The sequence below is a fragment of the Gymnoscopelus braueri genome (assembly GCF_963280865.1).
Source record: "Gymnoscopelus braueri genome assembly, chromosome: 6".
NCBI classification, from domain to species: Eukaryota; Metazoa; Chordata; class Actinopteri; order Myctophiformes; family Myctophidae; genus Gymnoscopelus; species Gymnoscopelus braueri.
In genome coordinates, this window is record NC_137607.1 from 16,244,564 (window position 1) to 16,267,269 (window position 22,706).

General features: G+C 39.9%; 1 protein-coding gene across 1 annotated transcript; it reads left to right on the forward strand.

The window, feature by feature from the left end:
• Positions 1 to 2,561: 2,561 nt before the first annotated feature.
• On the forward strand, positions 2,562 to 7,408 carry LOC308086831 (microfibril-associated glycoprotein 4-like; the record flags this gene model as incomplete). Its single annotated transcript, XM_080430476.1, has 3 exons — positions 2,562 to 2,576; positions 5,290 to 5,387; positions 6,436 to 7,408. 3 exons carry the CDS (start codon positions 2,562 to 2,564, stop codon positions 7,145 to 7,147), a joined length of 825 nt encoding a protein of 274 aa, XP_080286602.1. The 3' UTR covers positions 7,148 to 7,408.
• Positions 7,409 to 22,706: the final 15,298 nt, after the last annotated feature.

The following is a 22,706-nucleotide window of genomic DNA, read 5'->3' on the forward strand; positions in this document are numbered from 1 at the left end:
TTAGCCATTATGGCTTGAGTTCTAAAGTACATATTTCCAGTCAAACTTTCTCCAGTTTGGAGTATTTGTTCATTTCTATCCAGACAAACATGCATCCTCACATGAAATGAAACAGAATGTTTACATGTTTACATTGCCAACGTAAATGTGAATCAAAAATAAGAAATGTGGGCCTATAAGTTCTACTGACCTAAAAAAAGAAGAAGAGAGAACCACCAGCTATCTCCAGGCCAAACTAAGGTAATTCAATTACTTTTTTCATTTTTTCCCGATTTTTTTTAAATGAAAAAAATAAAATACAATAAAAAAATTAAATAAAATAAATTAAAAAAAATCTCGGAAAAACACGGCCCCCTCACGCATTAGGAGGGCAGGGTGAGTCACCAGAACCAAGGACGGGTGTTTTTTATGAATCTAACATGGTTAAAATGGAGTTTGAAGTTACAATGGGTTTGTATAGGAAAAAGGGGGCGTGTCTGATAAAATGAATATCAAATATCTAAATACTGAATCGAGCAACTTAAAAACTGTCTGGGGGGCTCACCAAGGCTTGAGTAGATGATAAAATCACCAAAAGTTTTTTTGAAAGTGAAATATCCCTTTAAGAAAAGGGTTTTTAGCCAGAATAACCAACAATATGGGTTCTGAGCTGTTGCTGGGTCCATGTTTGAAGGGCAACTGAATCTGGCTGGCTTTTATAGTGGCTTGTAATTGGGGCGCTGTGGCAGCAATCCCAGATCAGCTGCAGGTGTGCCAGCCTGAGTGAGAGGAGAGACAGTGGGGGTTAGTGATTGATTAAGGATGATGGCATGGCCACACGCAACAGAACCAATCAAAAAAGACCAATTTACATTTCAACAATGCATTATGGGACAAAATGCTGTTAAACAATTTGACTGTTTAAAAGAAAAACGATTAGGATGTAGAACTATACATTTTACTGTGTATGTGAGATGGTCAATACAATGCATGAATATAGCTACTCAATGTATACATTTTGAAATGGACAATAAAACCGTGAATAATAGGGTTGGAAAAATTGAGAGGATCATATAGCTGAAGAATCGGCTTTACCTAGTAGATGTGAGGTCTATCTGTGGAGGCATCTGGCAGGGTTGATTCGGCTGATCTGACGGGTAGGCGGGTGCCCCATTCTACGCTCCCATTCTGAGTCCCAGTGTCCACTGGTCAACGGGCAGTGGACATGCCCCCTGGCACTCAGCGTTGATAGTAGCTCCGCTCCCCTAATAGGAGCTCCAATCAATTTCAAGGCTCATTTGCAGTACATAGGGAGGTCAAGCACATCTAGATATGGCACTGCATGTGGCAGTCTGCCTTACTTTTATCTTGTTTGTTGATTGAGATTGCCTTATTGATAATTAACATAAGTTACAGTCCACTATTTCATGGTTAATAAACACCGCACCACCAAGAGAAAAATAAAAGAAAGAACGGTATAACAGAAACATTAGTCATGCAATTCATATTTTGACATAAGAATACCACAATACCAGTGAAAATAATTAACTTAAATAAAAAGAAGGAAACGAACAAACACAAAAAAGTAAGCAGAGATTCATATATTTCAGATCAAATCATATATATTAAATGAAAATCTTCCATGCAGCTATGTCTCCACACTCATCATGTTTTCGCCCCCTAGTGCGTGTGTGTGTGTGTGTGTGTGTGTGTGTGTGTGTGTGTGTGTGTGTGTGTGTGTGTGTGTGTGTGTGTGTGTGTGTGTGTGTGTGTGTGTGTGTGTGTGTGTGTGTGTGTGTGTGTGTGTGTGTGTGCGTGCGTGCGTGTGTGTGTGTGTGTGTTTGGAGGAGGGGTGGGGGTAGGCTGGCCATCTGGTGGGAACCAATCAAAAGAGACCAATTTACATGTCAACAATGTATTATGGGAAAAACTGCTGTTAAACCAAGTTACTGTTTAAAAGAAAAATTATTAGGATATAGAACTACATTTAACTTTGTATGTGAGATGGACAATGCAATGCATGAATATAGCTACTCAATGTATACATTTTTAAATGGACAATAAAACCGTGAATGATAGGGATGGGAAAATTGAAAGGCAGATATACCTGGAAGATCAGTGATTACTTTTGGATGTGAGGGTGATCTGCGGCGGCATCTGTCTGGGTTGATTCGGCTGATCTGGCTGGTTAGGCGGGTGTCCCCTTCCTCCCTCTCCGCTCCATGTGTGTCCACTCCCGAAGCTCCGCGCTCGGTGTCAGAGGACCTTCTCCCTGGCGCTCATCGGTGATAGTAGCTCCACTCCCCTGCTAGGACCTCCAAACAAGCTCAAGGCCCATTTGTAGGACGTAGGGTGATCAGGCTCCAAAAACTGCAAGCACATCCAAACCTGGCACTGCATGTGGCAGTCTGCCTTACTTTTATTTTGTTTGTTGATTGAGATTGCCTTATTGATAATTAACATAAGTTACAGTCCATATTTCATGGTTAATAAACACAGCAACACCAAGAGAAAAATAAAATAAACTGACCAATATAACATAAACATTAGTCATGCAATTCATATTTTGACATAAGAACATCATGACAACCCAACCTGTTAGTGTAATAATAATAATCATCATACAAATACAGAACAATACCAGTAGAAATGATTAACTTAAGTAAAAAGAAGGAAACGAATAAACAACAATGAAACACAAATATAACAATATCAATGATATATATTTTCGCTCTTTGTTTTTGACATAGCTCGTAGGCTATCCATAGGTCCATAGTATCCACATATGTCCATTTTCAACTATATTCTGTCTGTAATCTTTTCCATAGGAAACACCTCAATTCACTTCCATTGTTTTATGTTTGGTGGTTGTGGCAGCAACCATGAAATTGTAATAGCTGTTTTAGCTATTAAGAGTAAGGTCCTTAATAGATAGATTTTCTTTTTCCCTATATCATTTAAAACATGGATACCTAAAATAAATAACTTTGGATCTAGACATAATTTCAGTTCCAAAATAAGTACTATTTCCCTTTTTAACATCCTGCCAGTACCTTTGCAAATTTGGACAAACCCATAGTAATATCTCCTTGGTGGCCACAACCTCTCCAACATAATCCTGAACATGTTCCATTTAGCCATTATGGCTTGAGTTCTAAAGTACATATTTCCAGTCAAACTTTCTCCAGTTTGGAGTATTTGTTCATTTCTATCCAGACAAACATGCATCCTCACATGAAATGAAACAGAATGTTTACATGTTTACATTGCCAACGTAAATGTGATTCAAAAATAAGAAATGTGGGCCTATAAGTTCTACTGACCTAAAAAAAGAAGAAGAGAGAACCACCAGCTATCTCCAGGCCAAACTAAGGTAATTCAATTACTTTTTTCATTTTTTCCCTATTTTTTTTTAAATGAAAAAAATAAAATACAATAAAAAATTTAAATAAAATAAATTAAAAAAAATCTCGGAAAAACACGGCCCCCTCACGCATTAGGAGGGCAGGGTGAGTCACCAGAACCAAGGACGGGTGTTTTTTATGAATCTAACATGGTTAAAATGGAGTTTGAAGTTACAATGGGTTTGTATAGGAAAAAGGGGGCGTGTCTGATAAAATGAATATCAAATATCTAAATACTGAATCGAGCAACTTAAAAACTGTCTGGGGGGCTCACCAAGGCTTGAGTAGATGATAAAATCACCAAAAGTTTTTTTGAAAGTGAAATATCCCTTTAAGAAAAGGGTTTTTAGCCAGAATAACCAACAATATGGGTTCTGAGCTGTTGCTGGGTCCATGTTTGAAGGGCAACTGAATCTGGCTGGCTTTTATAGTGGCTTGTAATTGGGGTGCCGTGGCAGCAATCCCAGATCAGCTGCAGGTGTGCCAGCCTGAGTGAGAGGAGAGACAGTGGGGGTTAGTGATTGATTAAGGATGATGGCATGGCCACACGCAACAGAACCAATCAAAAAAGACCAATTTACATTTCAACAATGCATTATGGGACAAAATGCTGTTAAACAATTTGACTGTTTAAAAGAAAAACGATTAGGATGTAGAACTATACATTTTACTGTGTATGTGAGATGGTCAATACAATGCATGAATATAGCTACTCAATGTATACATTTTGAAATGGACAATAAAACCGTGAATAATAGGGTTGGAAAAATTGAGAGGATCATATAGCTGAAGAATCGGCTTTACCTAGTAGATGTGAGGTCTATCTGTGGAGGCATCTGGCAGGGTTGATTCGGCTGATCTGACGGGTAGGCGGGTGCCCCATTCTACGCTCCCATTCTGAGTCCCAGTGTCCACTGGTCAACGGGCAGTGGACATGCCCCCTGGCACTCAGCGTTGATAGTAGCTCCGCTCCCCTAATAGGAGCTCCAATCAATTTCAAGGCTCATTTGCAGTACATAGGGAGGTCAAGCACATCTAGATATGGCACTGCATGTGGCAGTCTGCCTTACTTTTATCTTGTTTGTTGATTGAGATTGCCTTATTGATAATTAACATAAGTTACAGTCCACTATTTCATGGTTAATAAACACCGCACCACCAAGAGAAAAATAAAAGAAAGAACGGTATAACAGAAACATTAGTCATGCAATTCATATTTTGACATAAGAATACCACAATACCAGTGAAAATAATTAACTTAAATAAAAAGAAGGAAACGAACAAACACAAAAAAGTAAGCAGAGATTCATATATTTCAGATCAAATCATATATATTAAATGAAAATCTTCCATGCAGCTATGTCTCCACACTCATCATGTTTTCGCCCCCTAGTGCGTGTGTGTGTGTGTGTGTGTGTGTGTGTGTGGTGTGTGTGTGTGTGTGTGTGTGTGTGTGTGTGTGTGTGTGTGTGTGTGTGTGTGCGTGCGTGCGTGCGTGTGTGTGTTTGGAGGAGGGGTGGGGGTAGGCTGGCCATCTGGTGGGAACCAATCAAAAGAGACCAATTTACATGTCAACAATGTATTATGGGAAAAACTGCTGTTAAACCAAGTTACTGTTTAAAAGAAAAATTATTAGGATATAGAACTACATTTAACTTTGTATGTGAGATGGACAATGCAATGCATGAATATAGCTACTCAATGTATACATTTTTAAATGGACAATAAAACCGTGAATGATAGGGATGGGAAAATTGAAAGGCAGATATACCTGGAAGATCAGTGATTACTTTTGGATGTGAGGGTGATCTGCGGCGGCATCTGTCTGGGTTGATTCGGCTGATCTGGCTGGTTAGGCGGGTGTCCCCTTCCTCCCTCTCCGCTCCATGTGTGTCCACTCCCGAAGCTCCGCGCTCGGTGTCAGAGGACCTTCTCCCTGGCGCTCATCGGTGATAGTAGCTCCACTCCCCTGCTAGGACCTCCAAACAAGCTCAAGGCCCATTTGTAGGACGTAGGGTGATCAGGCTCCAAAAACTGCAAGCACATCCAAACCTGGCACTGCATGTGGCAGTCTGCCTTACTTTTATTTTGTTTGTTGATTGAGATTGCCTTATTGATAATTAACATAAGTTGCAGTCCATATTTCATGGTTAATAAACACAGCAACACCAAGATAAAAATAAAATAAACTGACCAATATAACATAAACATTAGTCGTGCAATTCATATTTTGACATAAGAATATCATGACAACCCAACCTGTTAGTGTAATAATAATAATAATAATAATAATAATAATGTAGTCCACACACCTTTGTGGTATTTGTCACTGGATATTTTGGAAAACACCAGTATCTGCATTTAACCCATCCTTAGTGACAGGAGCAGTGGGCACTAGGGGGCAGTGTCTCGGGGAGCAGTTGGGGGTCATGTATCTTTCTCAGGGACACTTTGACACATTGCTGCAGGGCCTGGAATTGAACCTGTGACCTCTGGGTTCCAAGGCGGGCTCTATAATCATTCAACTATGGCCGCACCTTGAGCAGTGCATGCTTTGAATAATGTGGTTGGTTGGTGTGTGTGTGTGTGTGTGTGTGTGTGTGTGTGTGTGTGTGTGTGTGTGTGTGTGTGTGTGTGTGTGTGTGTGTGTGTGTGTGTGTGTGTGTGTGTGTGTGCGTGCGCGTGCGTGCGTGCGTGCGTGCGTGTGTGTGTACTATGTAACTAAAATGTATAGGCAGGTCAGACTGGTCTGGTGACAGAGTACCTTTATCTATCATACGATCTCTTTGGTGTCAATACGTCACCATTCTTAACTATAAGAGAAGATTCTCACACACAGACTGCATTGAACCTTCTACTGGAGCTGAACACACACTCAACACACTCAGACGTCCTTTGATCTGAACAACAAGCTACAACTCAAAGACTTCAAGATGATACTTGTTGCTGCAGTTCTGTTTCTGGCTGTAACAGTCCACTCAGCTGGCCACTGGGAAATTCGGGAAAATTCCAGAACGGCCGCGCCATTTATGTACAAATGTGTAAATCCCAGAGCTGAATTTTGGTCCCAGCACGCCCCTGATCTGGACTGTGAGGAAATCTACAACAATGATGATCACGACCTGGTTCTGGACTGTGACGAAATCTACAAAAAAGTCTCCACAGCGAGTGGTGTGTACACCATCTTCCCCACTACTCCACCTGCCAAGGTCTACTGTGAAATGGACACAGATGGAGGGAAGTGGACAGTCATCCAGAGAAGAGTGGACGGCACTGTGAACTTCTACAGACCCTGGGCAGAGTACCGAGCTGGGTTTGGAGACGCATCAGGCGAGTACTGGCTGGGACTGGAGAACATACATCTCCTTACCAAGGACACAAAGTATCAGCTGAGGGTGGACATGGAAGACTTTGAGGGAAACACAGCGTTTGCCTCTTACTCCTCTTTCTCTGTGGGTTCTGAGGCTGATGGCTACAAGCTGCAGGTTGATGGCTTCCAGGATGGAGGAGCAGGAGACTCACTGACCTATAGCAATGGAATGAAATTCTCAACCTTTGACAAAGATCAGGACACGTGGAGCGCGAACTGTGCAATTGATCGTTGCGGTGCATTTTGGTACAAGTCCTGTGACTATGCTAATCCCAACGGTGTTTACCTTTGGGGAAAGACGCCTAACGCCTACATAGGTGTATACTGGAAGGACTGGAAGGGTACTAAATACTCCCTGAAGGCTGTAGCGATGAAGATCAGACGTGTTCCTTAAACATGTTTAGGTTCACATGCATGTATTTTAGAAAAGCACAGCCGTGGTATAAAAGGCATGATGCAATATTTACTCTTTTTCATGGTTTTAATTTGGGTTTTTTCTCTCTTTGGGACTCTGTTTAATCCTAAACTCATACAGTAGATATCTGTATTGTATCACATATTATTACAGTGGTGACCTGTCAGGGCTTTTAAATGAATACATAATCCAAGATGTTGTGAACATCGTCATGAATAAAGAGATGCATGCAAAGACAAAGCAAGGTGTATTGTGTAATGCTTTACTTAAAGGTCGGGTCTATCTTTATAATCACATTTACAATGCATTATAAGGCTTCATAACACTAATGTTTATAATGATACATAACAACTTATAACAAGGTTTATGAAGTATTTTCCGTGTTGGTCAAATTACATTATTATGCTTAGAAGAACAGCATATTATAACTACCATACTTTTGTATTGTAGCTTGTTTTATAAGTATATAGAGGGTCTAAGTGTTTAGAGTGTATGTTATGCAGAGAGACTCCTTTACAGAATAAGCTTGCTGTTACAAATATGCACAGGGCAGTGGTGGAAAAAGTACTCAAAATTTACTTGAGTATAAGTACAAAAGTATTGGTGTCAAAATGTACTTAAAGTACCAAAAGTAAAAGTACTAAAATATTTGAAAATAGCCTATGTATAAAATAGGGCTAAAGTGGTTCATGTATGTTTTATAATGTAATCATTTATATCTGCAAAGTAACTGGTAACTAAAGTTTTCAAATAATTGTAGTGGAGTAAAAGTACAATATTTGCCTCTGAGAAGTAAAAGTACTGAAAATGGTAAATACTCCAGTAAACATTTAAGTAAACATTCCTCAAAAGTGTACTTAAGCACAGTACTTGAGTACATGTACTTAGTTACTTTACACCACAGGCACAGGGTCAATAGTATACAGCTACTTCATTCCTATTGTGGGAATGATTTTTAGTTTATTGTAATAATGTTTTACTTAATGTCATATAATGAATATACATATTTGCCATGTTTAATTTCTAGAACCACATCAGAACAGCAATACTATCAGTGAGTGACAATATAAAGAGTGTCGTCATTCCCTGTTGTAGCAGAGACATCTGAGGGAGAATCTGAGTACATCCACACATCAACCCTAGCTCACTTAAAGATCCCAGTTGTGGGTTAGATTCCACCGCCGTACATCCAGCTTTGTCCAGAGTCTCTCTATACGAACATAATTGGTGTGTTCAGTAAAAAAGAAAAAAAAATGATGGTACAAGTGGGTGAAATTACTTGTTGCACAAACCCCATCATTGCAGTTTTAAGAAAGCTGTAAAGAGATATGGAAAGGAAGAAACAGAAAAACATACATAATAAATATACATACGGTGCATTACATAATTATATAAGGTGTGTGTGGTGGATAAATTGCAGTGGTATCAAGCAGTTATTATATATATTTTTTCAAATATTATTATTATTATTTTATAAAATAAACTGTTTTTATATTATATTATTTATTATAATATATTATTATTATACATAATAATATATAATATATATAATAATATATATATATTATATATATCATTATTATATATTATATATATATTTTATATTATATATATTATTTATTATATATTATTTTATATAATTTTTTTTTTCTGGGGCTGGGGGGGTGCATAGGGGGCCACATATTAGCTCTTGAAACGGGCCCCCAGATCACTAAGGCCGCCCCTGCTCAGCGTGATATAACTATGAGAGTGACGACACTAGCGTTGACTCCCATCGTAAGAATGGAATGCGGAAGTTCTGTTTCTATCTCAATGAGGAAGTTCCTGTTTGGAACTACAGGAGGCAACATCCTGCTTTGCGGTGAGATCAAAGCGTGACGCAACTCTCTCTTCTACACTCTGATCATCACACAAAACCATCGAAAGTACCCGATCCACAAGCTTGATTTTTTTTGGTTAAAACAAAGCCGGTTCTGGCACTGTGTTTTGATTTTAAAAATGTCAAAGTAAATATCTATACGTTCTTTGAGTGGCCCTGTCTCTGCCTAAGAGGACTGACCGTGGGTAGCTACTGGGACGTAAGTCGGGGCTAGATCAACCCCGGCTGGGTCACCTGGGCGATGTTGTTGCGAGACCCGAAACACCCGATGACCCCAGGCTACAACACTGATGATACGTCCCAGGTACATCCATGTGATGTTTTCTTTATAACCATTTAAACCCTACTGTATATACTTGGTTGACCGGAGTTCCCCAGGGGTCTGTACTTGTATTTTTGCCGAAAAATAGTCGATTTACAACATGATGAGCTGTCTATCCTGTTTACTGTCAGTCTACAGGAATCCTCTGTCAGTTCACATTCCAAACACAGCAGCTAGTTTCCAGTAAGGACGTTCATTAAATATAGTAAACATGTTGTGTTGCCAGGAACTATTAACCCTATAGTTCTCAAACATGTTCGTGCCAAGGACCCCCATAATTATATGTATTTGGACGTGGACCCCCCATCTGAAAATGTTTTGTGCCAGGGACCACCAGAATAGAAGATTTGTGTTAATAAAAGATATATAAAAATTTCAAAAATGTTCAATAATAGCAGATGTACAAGCTCACAGCGTGGCACGAAGTGACACGCTGTGAGCTTGTATATCTGTTATTTTGTAATAGCCAACGATAAAATCGTTAAAATGACACAGATGCTTATCCGGTTTTAACGAGTTGAAGGATGTTTTTCTTTTCACCAAGCTCTTATTCAAAATATGAATTCACATAATGCATAATCGTGCATAGCTTTATTACACAGAATCCTAGACAGACGGTCATGCATTTTTATGTTTATTCAGAACAATAATAATAATAATAATAACTAGAAAAAGTGCTCCTCGGAGCACAGGTCTCCGCCAGGTCAGGTAAGTTATTGTGGCCTCCTGGTGGCGCTATAATAGGCCAATGTGAAAAGTGTGGCATTTCTTCCTCGGCCTAGTGGGAATGTGCGTGCAAATTTTCACGGAAATCGCACGCCGCGTTCATGATTTGAGACATTTTGTTCAAAACGGACCAATCCTGCAAACTTTGGAAGTCAACCTTAGCCAATCAGGATGGAATATGAAATATCGGACAGATGCGTCTTGATCACATGACTATAGAGATACTGTGTACCGATTTGCGTGATGTTTGGATAAAATCTGAAGGATTAATATCCAAAAATGTATTTGACATAAGTCGGCCTCCTGGTGGCGCTGTAAAAAGCAGATGTAAAAAATGCAGTGCAGATGTTTTTCCTTGGTCTCTAGGGAGTAGGCGTGCAAAGTTTCACGCAGATCGGTGCAGTTATAGTTAAAAATGCAAATCGGCCTGTTATAGCGCCACCATGAGGCTGATGTGAAAACTTTTAAGTGCCATTTCTTCCTCGGCCTAGTGGGAATGTGCGTGTGCAATTTTATGGAAATGGCAAGCTGCGTTCATGATTTGAGGCAGTTTGTTCAAAACGGACCAATCCTGCAAACTTTGGATGGTAACCTTAGCCAATGAGGATGGAATATGGGAAATCGGACAGATCAGGGTTGATCACGTGACTATAGAGATACTGTGTACCGATTTGCATGAGGTTTGGTTAAAAACTGTAGGAGTAATGGGAAAAAAATGGGTTGTGCACAAATCGGCCTCCTGGTGGCGCTATAACAGGCCCATGTGAAAAATTTGAGGCAGAGGTTCTGAATTGGCATCCAGGGAGTGTGTGTGCACAGTTTCGCAGCGACCGGGCCAACGGTGCCGGAGATTTGGTGGTAACACACAGACAGGACGGACGGACGGACACACGGACGGACGGACGGACGGACGGAGGGTAAAACATACTCTCTCGCCATGCCTTTCGGCCTGGCGGAGACAATGAAGAAATGGAGGTGGAGGGGGCACGGAGGGCAAGCAGGGTCATATACCAGAAAGAGTTGTTTCAAACAATCTATCTTCAGTGTGTGATAAATACAACATTTGTATCTTGTGCATTACCATGCATATGAAATGACATTGATGAGCAGCAGGAGGCAAAACAGCAAGGTGTTGTTATAAAGTACAGCATGAGGTAAAAAGTTGTCCAACTAATTGGTTACATTCTGTTCCAATAACTGAAGCAATGGGTTCTTTAAAACCTGACTATTAATAGATTATAATAGTGTGTGTGTATGTGTTTGTGATTTCTATTGACTATAGCCTATACAATAGTATGGTGGTAGCTTTTTCTAAAGACTCATTTAATCATTCAAGAGGCTGATAATAAAATGTATGGTAGGAATATACAATAGACAAACCATCAAGCAAAAAATATATATTTACTTGAGATGTAGGCTACACAAACTTTACTGGGGACTCTGGGTCTGGGTCATAATCAGTCAGTTGAGACAGAGGGCCACAGCTATTGCCTTCCTTAATGCATGGTGAAAAGGGGTGTACTGTAACAATTAAATGTAACAATTAAATTAACCTGGTTAACCTAATATTACACCACGTGTTGTCTATATGAATTGATTAAAGGCTGTAGCATTGTTGATCATATTTATTTACTATGACAAATATCCAGCCAGATCAAAAAGTTAGTATTAATAAATGTAATTCTTGGCAAGAGCAGTGTGCAGGATATCACATGGCTTTTTAAACCAGTACGTCTTGGGAAAGTGCAATGGATATCAACTATGACAATTAATTTAGGTATTTTCCTTTCATTTTGGACAGAGACAAAAAGAGTTGAGAATAAGAGACCATGTTTTATTCAGATTGCTGCAGGTGAGGGCACTGCAGAGAGTCCAGGTTTATGATGTTACAACATGATTTGTCAAATTATTACGTATTCATTTAATTGCTGTCGGGGAAAAACCTCTTATCTCCATATTCTAACTTGAACAAGAAGGCAGTGTTATCGAACCATCAATACACCTCTGACGCAGAGCAATGTTACTGGTCTGGCCACGGAATTTACAAATAAATGTAACGTGTATATTATGTTCTAGATACAATTTATGTTCATGTGAATGTCTGGATTGAATATTGTTCCGGTTCATATCTTCCTCATCCACAGTGCAGGGTTCTGTAACGGATTAAAGACAAGAGAGATACAAATTTATGCTTGACGAGCTGCTTGAAAATCACGTGGCAAATAGTTTGTAATTTTTCAACATTACAGTATGAATAGGCATCTATGGTAGCTCCATAATTCCTTATTGAAATAAATATAATCTTTGAATATACAAAACGTAACAACAGATTCCAACATTTTTAAAGAAAGAATAGTGACTTACTGAGGCATTTCACATCTCCAACCCATTGACCATTCTGGCAGGTACGAGATCCACCTTCAATGATGTAGAGGCTCTGGCAGACATATTCAACGATCTCACCGTAGTTATACTCGGGTCTTGGCGTGTCTTTGACGTCTCCGTCGTCAAGATGTGGTGGTGCTCCACAGCTGTTGGTTTCTACAGTATGAGGACATATGTGCAAAAACATACTTTTTACTGTTACAGTACTTTGGGTTTAGCAAAGCAAGAAACACGTTCAATATACACGTTCTTTTGGTGAAGTTCTTCCTGGTTTGAGCACACACGCACGCACGCACACACAGACAGACAGACAGACAGACAGACAGACACTATGTTTTCCAACCAGACAAACAGTGATGAGACCAGATATCAAAAGAACAGATTTTACCTGAACAAATTGGAACTTTATCACTCCAGTTTCCATCTGCTAGACATTCGATGTGTTCACTCCCTTGAAGATACAGTATACCGGAGCACCGAAACTGTAACTCATCGCCTTTCCATAATAGTGAGGTTTGGGGTTGGTTTGTTATGTGCAAATTGGCAGGCAGTTGTGGAACTTCACAAGCAACTGTTTTGGGGGAAATAGTCATCAATAAAAAAAAGAATGTATTTACAGTATACGAACAGTACGGAAGAGAAGAGGTGATCCGGAGCTATAAGATATATATAAGCTATATAAGACATAAGATATATATATTATATATATATATATATTTTTGTGTATGTTGTCTTATGTGTCTTGTATTGTGTCTTGTATGTACTTCCTCAAAAATCAATAAAAAATATTGAACGAGATATAAGAGCGGGCCATGTATACAGCCCTGGAGGACCCCGGTCAATAACTATATGGTTAAGATTAATGGGACACGACATCAAATTTATGTTATGCCCAGAACACACCATGATTAATTCAGAGATTAAATGCAACCCCTTTCAGCTTCGCATCTTACATTTGTGCCCAGATAACGTGCTGTTTAACTAGTAAACTGGAGCCGGACACAGATTTGCATGTTGCATTTTCGACCATGTGCCACTCACTGCGCGTTACACATTGTCTAAATGGGGCCTGTAGTATTCATTGTCAAACTCCACAGGTGAGACTATACAACATTAAGTTGGAGAGGGATGCAGTATTTGGCAAACATTTAAGTGAAATTTGATTTGTGATTGAATATGATGATTTCACTATTATAATGATCAACGAGTGGGAGAGCCTAGTGCAAATTTGGTGCCTCCTACCATTGCCTGATAACTCAGGCACATTTGTCTATCACTATTGCTTTATTGCTAAGACTATACTGTACCTTCACAAAAAGGGAATGCCTCGTTCCACTGTCCAGTTCCTTCACATGTCAGCTCCGATATACCATTCAGTCGTTTAGGAGGGGAGCAGCTGAATGTTATAGTGTGGTTAACGTGTATAGGGCCATTGTTTACTGGCAGATCTTGAATATCAATCTCTCCATCTGCAGGCGGTTGGGGGCAGGTCACATCTAAGACATCGCACAAAAAAACATGAAAGACAGTTAACCAGCTATACAAATATGGCTACACTCAGCATGTCTGGAAACGTGGACAAATCACATGGACTATGGAGCTGCCTTGTGAGAGAGAGAGAGAGAGAGAGAGAGAGAGAGAGAGAGAGAGAGAGAGAGAGAGACACACACACACAGAAACAGACAGACATACACACGTAAACAGACAGACATACACACGTTAATACAGGCAGCCCACGCTGCCCGTATTATCAAATGTACTTGTGCTCATTTTTGGATCGGCCATTGGAATGTTGGCCTTAAAATTAGGTGCGGTGTGGCGCATTGTGTGCCCGCAATCAATGCTATCTTAGGTACAGGTCACTTAAAAAGTGATTAAAAAGCGACCACAATACGATTGCTACAGATAGGAGATGACACAAATATTTAGTGTTGTCACACCTGACCCTAGATTTAACACATTTTCCATTTGACACAGATATAGCAGCAAGTGTTATTCATAATATATTTTCCAAATAGTACAATTGATGGTAACTTACCTTCACATTTAGAATCTTGATGATGATACCAGCCATCAAGAAAGCACCTTAATTTGAAGAATCCCACAAAGCCAGCATGACAACTCACTCTGACTAGTGCTCCAGGGGGATAGGACGCGTCCAGACCAGATGTGTCCAAATTTGAGTCATAATAGGAACTGCTTAAAAAGTCTGCAAGTTTACAATCTGAACAATAAAAAGAGAAATATAAATCTATTGTGTGCACATTTTACACATTTCTACAGTTTTAATGACAAAACAGAATATTGAATATAAAATAGAAAAATAAAAAAATAAAAAAATACAAAATCAACACATTTATTCTGATTTAGAGAAAGGTCTTACCTTCAGCAGTCACTACGTTCAGGGTATGCACCCATATGAAAAGGAGACAGCTTTGCGTTATCACATGCATTTTTGCACATCAAAACTCTAAACTGTGAGTACAGTGGAAATGATTGCTCAGTGATTTACACAGGTCTGTCCTATTCCCTTATTCTTGGATGGAAATTGATGACAAACACGCTATAGGAGATGTAATGGATGAATACATACTAATAAGCTCTTACCTTCACAGACTGGCATGAAACCACTCCACCCGTTTATCATGCAGCGGCGACTACTGAGCCTGCTGACCATTTGGTAACTGAAGTGAACATAAAGACATTCTTAATGTCATTATCGTTGAAAATGTTCAACCATTTTCAAGCATTTAAAAAATCTACAAGCTCACAACTCATCGCAATGTGATGCATTGTGAGCTTATAGATCTGCCATTTTGAAATGTTTGTTTTGTGTGCTTGTTTTTAAAACTGTAGAAATATGCCAAATTGGCACACAATATGATTTGTTTCTCTTTTTATTGTGCGGATTGGAAACTTCATCGCATTGCAATGCGTTGTGAGCTTGTAAACCTTATAGTAAAGTATAAAATAGGGCTTTAGTGGTTAAAGTCACATAAAATACAATGTGAATGATGAGATGTAGAAACAGAAAGATGCATATTAAGCAATAGGGCAAATCAGTGGTAGCCTACCCGCTTTGGCACGTGTACTGAACTTCTGCCCCAAAGACAAAATCATCTCCCTTCACCAGACTGAACTCTGCAAAATCAGCATCGCCAGGGTGACCACATGATTTGGCTGAAAACAAAAGACAGATGAGTTAGTGCAGTTTTTGTATATCAAAGAATCTGATCATCAGTTTAATAGGGTGGCCGTAGCTCAATCGGTAGAGAGGCTCCCTGCGAAAAAGAAGGTCCCTGGTTTTCCCCCTGGTCTACTGTATGTGTTAAAGTGTCCTTGAGCAAGGTGGTGGATGTTTCATGGGGTTTAAAAATAATAATTATATATATATATATATATATGTTTAGAGCCACTGTCTACACAATGCCCCTGTCGGGACCTTGTGTGTCCATACTTTGTGAAAGACTTCCCCAGTGATGGGATGGACTTTGGCCCAAACAATCACAGCAACATTTGGAGGCAGATTTCTCTCCCATTGCTGGGGTGGACTTTGCCAACAAATCAGGGCAGCGTACACCACACACAGTCAAACTCAGAATTTAGCATGCTTTGCATTTTAATGTATTTGTAAGACACTGTCACATGCTCTTTTATGATACTTTTGCATTAATGTGGTGCAATGTTACAATTGCGGTGTAAATAATAATAACAAAATGAAAATAATCACTGTATGTGCCTGTTAATGTACGGTGCTGTGTCATGAGACCTGCCCAGTGAGTATTTGAAGGGTGAGTGTTTCCTTAGGCCTCGTACACACAGTTGAAACAAGCAACGCATGCTTTACGCATGCTTTACGCATGCTTTACGCATGCTTCTTGGGGGGGGGGGGGGGGGTGAAGCCGTTTCAATTCATTCCCTATGGAAGTCACGTGGTTTTGAAACGGCTTCACTCCCCCCATGAGCCATGCATAAAGCATGCGTGGCGTGCTTTAAATGTGTGAGGGAGCCAAGTTAGTCTGAGGGAGAGAGTGGCACGCTCCAAATGTCATGGTGGTGGTAACTCATTAAATAATCTGGGAGCTTGATCGAGTGAGCGGTCTCAATTTGAATACAATACATCCTCCTGCCTTTGTCCTTCACCAAGGTACTGACATACATTACAGCGAGAGTTGGTCCCTGTTCCTGTGCTTCTAGAGTGACTGTGAGAATGTTTTTACTTCCGGTGTTACGACATGAGTGCATTACTGCTCCTATAGGATTGGTCAAATGCAGTGGGCAAGTTTGCTTCAGGACAATAATAAAGTATAACTTAATAACTGGCCACCTGCCATCATATGGACACACTAGGTGACAGGGGCACAGTGTAGATCAGTGGTTCTTTTCTGGATCAGTTCAGGGCCCACTTGAAAATCTGTGTTCGCGTGCCACCCATCTCACCACTTAACATGACAGCCAATAGGCTGTCGTGTTAAGTTCCGATGTAGTGGTAAGCTCTGATTTAGCGGTATCACAATGAAAACTCACTTTTGAAGGTTTTAAAAAATTACTAAAAAAAGTTACATGACATTTTTCTCTCACATCCAGTAATATCATCATTGCCTATAAATTGAATACCAAGGCCCTCATTGGAAACAAGTCCGCAAGGACTTTTATGAACGGACCTGTTAGACAAAGTATTTTAAATGTAACTGTGCTGTTTTAAATGTTTTGCCTAATAAAATATTCAATCAATCAATCTCTTTAACCAGTAGAGGTGTGTAAAATAGAGATTCAGAGCCTATATTGTACATAGATAGCAAGATGATCTAAAAAATATATAGCTAAATAGTCACACCTGAGCCTGAACACATTTTCCATTTGACACAGATAAAGTAGCAAGTTATTATTCATAATATTATTTACAAATAGTAGAATTGATGGTTAACTTACGTTTACAATAAGAACCTTGAGGACTCCAGCCATTATACAAGCAAATTAATTTGAAGGATCCCACAAAGCCAGCATGACAACTCACTCCTACTTGTGCTCCAGGGGGATAGGACGCGTCCAGACCAGATGTGTCAAAATTTGAGTCATATTGGTCACTGCTTAAAAAGTCTGCAAGTTTACAATCTGAACAATAAAAAAAGAAACAAAAATCATATTGTGTGCCAATTTGACACATTTCGAAAGTTTAAGTTTTAATGACAAAACAGACTGTTAAATGTTAAATAGTAAAAAAAAAGGGGGAAAATCAACACATTTATTCTGATCTAGAAATGAGAAAGGTCTTACCTTCAGCAGTCACTACGTTCAGGGTATGCACCCATATGAAAAGGAGACAGCTTTGCGTTATCACATGCATTTTTGCACATTAAAACTCTAAACTGTGAGAACAGTGGACTTTACAAGGAATATAATTGCTCAGTGATTTACACGAAACTGTCCTATTCCCTCCTCCACAAGGCAGGGATTAAAGGTGGAAGTAACCACACACTGCCTTATATGACTGACTGGTACAGACAGAGGTTGTGAACCATGATGAAGTCAGCAGTTTGGATTGGCTGAGAGAGTGGAATGTTTCAACACACATGACTTTATTTTTGGCTCATAATACATTATGAATATTATCCAAGTAAACAAACACAATAAAAAAAAAACGAATTATCCAGTGAGATTTGTCTCTACAATTCAATTGCAATCACTGAGGTATTTCATGATCATGTGCATTCTGATTTTGATGTTTATTTTTGACTGACTAAACAGTATTCCCGTAAAGGTTCTTCTTCTGGTAATCATTTGCAGTAATCAATTAAGCAAACATTTCAGTTTGTGCTTAGCCCATAAGACAGAGCACCCTTTCCCAATGTGAATTCATTCAAAAACTAGAAAAAGGTGTCCGCCAGGTCAGGTAGGTTATTGTGGCCTCCTGGTGGCATTATAATAGGCCAATGTGAAAAGGGTGCCATTTCTTCTTAGGCCTTTCATGGCAATCGGACACTGCATTCATGATTTGAGGCATTTTGTTCCAAAAATGTGTTTTTCTAAATTAGACCTGCTGGTGGCGCTATAACAGGCGAATGTGAAAAGGGTGGCATTTCTTCCTCGGCCTAGTGGGAATGTGCTTGTTAAATTTCACGGACATCGCAAGCTGCGTTCATAATTTGAGGCATTTTGTTCAAAACGGACCAATCCTGCAAACTTTGGAAGCCAACCTTAGCCAATGAGGATGGAATCTGGGAAATCGGAGAGATCAGGTTGATCACATGACTATAGAGATACTGTGTACCAATTTGCATGACGTTTGGATAAAATCTGTAGGAGACTAGGAGTAATATCAAAAAATGGATTTTGCACAAATCGGCCTCCTGGTGGCGCTATAACAGGCCCATGTGAAAATTTTGGGCAGAGGTTCTGAATTGGCATCCAGGGAGTGTGTGTGTACAGTTTCGCAGCGACCGGGACAACGGTGCCGGAGATTAGCTACTCACAGACAGATGGACACACAGACACACGGACGGACGGACGGATGGACGGACGGGGTGCAAAACATACTCTGTCGCCATGCCTTTTGGCCTGGCGGAGACAAACACAAAAAAATGCATCTTAAAGGAGGAGTTCACTCAAAAAATGACTTATTTTCTATCAATTGCACTTGCACACCCCATGAAGCCTTGAATTCATGGATTTGTTTTTGTTTTTGTTGCATTCCTTAGCTAATAATTTGATTCCCGTCTCCTACCGGCTAATGTATCCGGTAGGAGACACAAAGTAGATTCTTTGTGTCTCCTACCGGAAATACGGAAATACACACGGTTAGTTAGGAATGCAACAAAAACAAAAACAAATCCATGAATTCAAAGCTTCATGGGGTGTGCAATTGATAGGAAATAAGTAATTTTTTGGGTGAACTACTCCTTTAAGAAACAGTTCAATCACCAGCCTGGCTCCACCTACTGTACTAGTTAGCCACTCACTCAGCCACCACTCATCATTCACACCAGCTGGTACTCAATCAGTCACTCCTGACTCCTCACCACTCATTCACAAACACACCAATGAGGGAAGACAAAGACATACACAGGGCAACACCACACGGAGAAAATACATATATGTCCCTCGGGGTCATAACAGTCATGTTATGAATATTATAGCAAAATCTGATTGTTAAGCATGCTCATAAGTGTACTTGGTACCAGAGCACCCTAGGCCAATGATCAATGATTGATTTTATAGTCGTATCAGCTGATCTGAGGCTGTAAGTTCTCTACACTAGGGTGAAGAGAGGGGCTGAACTGTCAACTGATCACCATCTGGTGGTGAGTTGGTTCAGATGGCGGGGGAAGCCTCAGGACAGACCTGGCAAACCCTTCGCCCCTCCCGTTTGTATGAGAGCGGGCGAAAACTTCTGGGAACTCAGATTATAATTATACAGTACTTGAGTAAATGTACTAAGTTACTTTCCACCACTGGTGTTAAAGTGTTAATTTAACTCGGGCAGTTCATTTTAATTGGACCCTTATGGGTCCATTTGGTGTACACAAGCTTGTTTGTATTCATTCATCACTTGTGTCTGTGTATTAATTCTAATTCATTCTAGGCTCCATACATATTCACATAAGATGAACCCAAGCTGGCTGTGGGCTGTTGTCACAAAGTGCTGTTGTCCTTGGGGTAACGATGCACCTTGTACTGACCCGAGGATAAGGACAGAGCTCTCACTGCGTCTATCCTCTACTCCCAGGAGAGTGCAGCCATACAGTACTATAGTAGTTCTGGCATCTAGAGGGCAAAGCATCAGATTTAAAAGTAATTAGTGAGCATCTATTGAGGTCCGACGTAAATAAGCTACTTGCACAGAGGTAAAAGAAACAGAGACAGAATGCTGACATGCAAAAGTGATGAAGTGAATCGCAATGTCAAACATCAGACTTCAGGGTGTGTGTGTGTTTGTGTGTGTGTGTGTGTGTGTGTGTGTGCGTGCGTGTGCGTGTGTGTGCGTGCGTGCGTATACAAATATACATTGTGAGGACAATGTTCCTGGTCCTCACAACAGAAATAGTTGTTTTATAAAGAATTAAAGTTTAGATTTAGGCTTACAATTAGGTAAAGATCCAGGCTAATGTTTATGTATAGGATTAGGCTTATGTTTAGGGATAGGATTAGGCAGGTTTAGGGTTGCGCCCGTGTCGTATAGCAAAAAAAACATTTAAAAATGGCATTCATGGGCGCCCGCTGGCCTAGCGGTCTGGGTGCATTCCACATACAGTATAGGCTCTAATTTTGCCTGATAGCGTATCTGTCGCGGGTTCGAATCCCGATCCCAACGACCTTCGTTGCGTGTCATTCCCCGTCTCTCTCTCTCCCTGTTTCCTGTCTCGCTCTACTACTGTCAATTAAGGGCAAAAAAATATTTTAAAAATGGCATTAAATAATTGCCATTATAAAACGTTGATGTCCTCACAAGTATAGAAATACAAACCTGTGCGCATGCGTGTTTGATGGTGCTACTGCTGTGTCTGCTAAAGCACCTGTCAAGTCCGTAAACATGAAAATTATTGTATATTCACTCACTGTGATTGACAGACCACTATATATAACATACACACAGAGGCCTTGTTCACAGACCATCCCCCTCTTCTTTCTCTTTCTTTCTTCTCCGTCTCCGCTGCTATCTCTCTCAGTCTTCCAAGGGGAGCAGGGATGGCTCATATATATTGACCAGGCGCTCTCTGAGTGAAAATAGAAGCAATCATTTATTCATCAATTGAAACATCAGAGCTGTAGTAGAGGGAATGAGGGAGTAGCAGCAACAAAGAGCGGGAAAACACAGAAAAGGGGCTGAACAATGGAGGAAGAAAAGGAGGAGAGAGGGGACGGAGATAGAGAACCGAGTGGAGGTTAAACAAGGAGAAGAAGAGACTGAGGCAGAGCAAATGACATTATTTATAAAACGATTGCCTTAATGATACATACAGCATACACACATTTGTCTTAATCACGCAAAGGAGCACCCGCCGCATTTTCAACCGTATCTTCGTTTAAGTGGTCTTTATATAGAGCACTGAAGTCTGACATCACTGCCTCAATAGCATAAACGACACAGATAGTCACGTGCTGCTTTGGAAAACAGTTCTTATTATGACACAAGCTAAGATTTCCCTATGTGATTTTCAATCGAAAAAATACTTCCGTGACCCAGGGTTAGCGGGAGTAATGCAGTGTTAATTTTGACAGCAAATTCTGATTTGGTCTTAGTCTTAGTCTTTTGAATAACACACTATTTAGTTTTAGTCCTATTTTAGTCATCTGAAATTGTTTAGGCTTAGTCTAGTAGTCTTATAAATAACACAATTTTAGTCTTAGTCTTACAACAAAATTAACACTGGAGACTGTGATGTCAGAACTTCGGTTTGGGAACCCTTGCTTTACATCACTGGCAGGAGGTGTTCCAGATTGGGGCATCATCCTCTTCTGCCACAGGGAGAGGTTGGTGAAGAGGTGCTGGAACGGTGCAGCTAGCTGCCTGGCCGGCGCACACCTTGATCATCCTCAGGTTGGTGTTGTCTGGACCAAGGTTATTATAGTTAACAAAAGACTATATATATATATATATATATATATATATATATATATATATATATATATATATATATATATATATATATATATTTTTTTTTTAAAGAAAACAATAGCTAAACTGAAACTGTATCGTGTGTTTACAAAACTAACTAAAACAAACGGAGCACAGGTCTCCGCCAGGTCAGGTAGGTTATTGTGGGGCAGCAATGTTCGGAATTCGCCAATCAGGATGGGATATGAAAAATCGGATGGAACCATCTTGATCACTTGACTATAGAGACAATGGGTACCGATTTGCATGATGTTTGAATTTGTAGGAGTAATGTAAAAAAGAAAAGTGTTGCAAAATCGGCCTCCTGGTGGCGCTATAATAGGGCAATGTTAAAAGGGTGGCATTTGTTCTTCAACGTAGTGCGAATCTGCGTGCAAAGTGTCAACGCAATCGGACGCTGCATTCATGATTTGTGGCATTTTGTTCAAAACGGGCCACTCCTGCAAACTTTAGATGTCAATGTTAGCCAATCAGGATGGAATATGAAAAATTAAACAGATCCATCTTGATCATATGACTATAGGGATCATGTGTACCGATTTGCGTGAAATTTTGATACATTCTGAAGGCTTAATATAAAAAAAATGTGTTTTACATAAGTCAGCCTCCT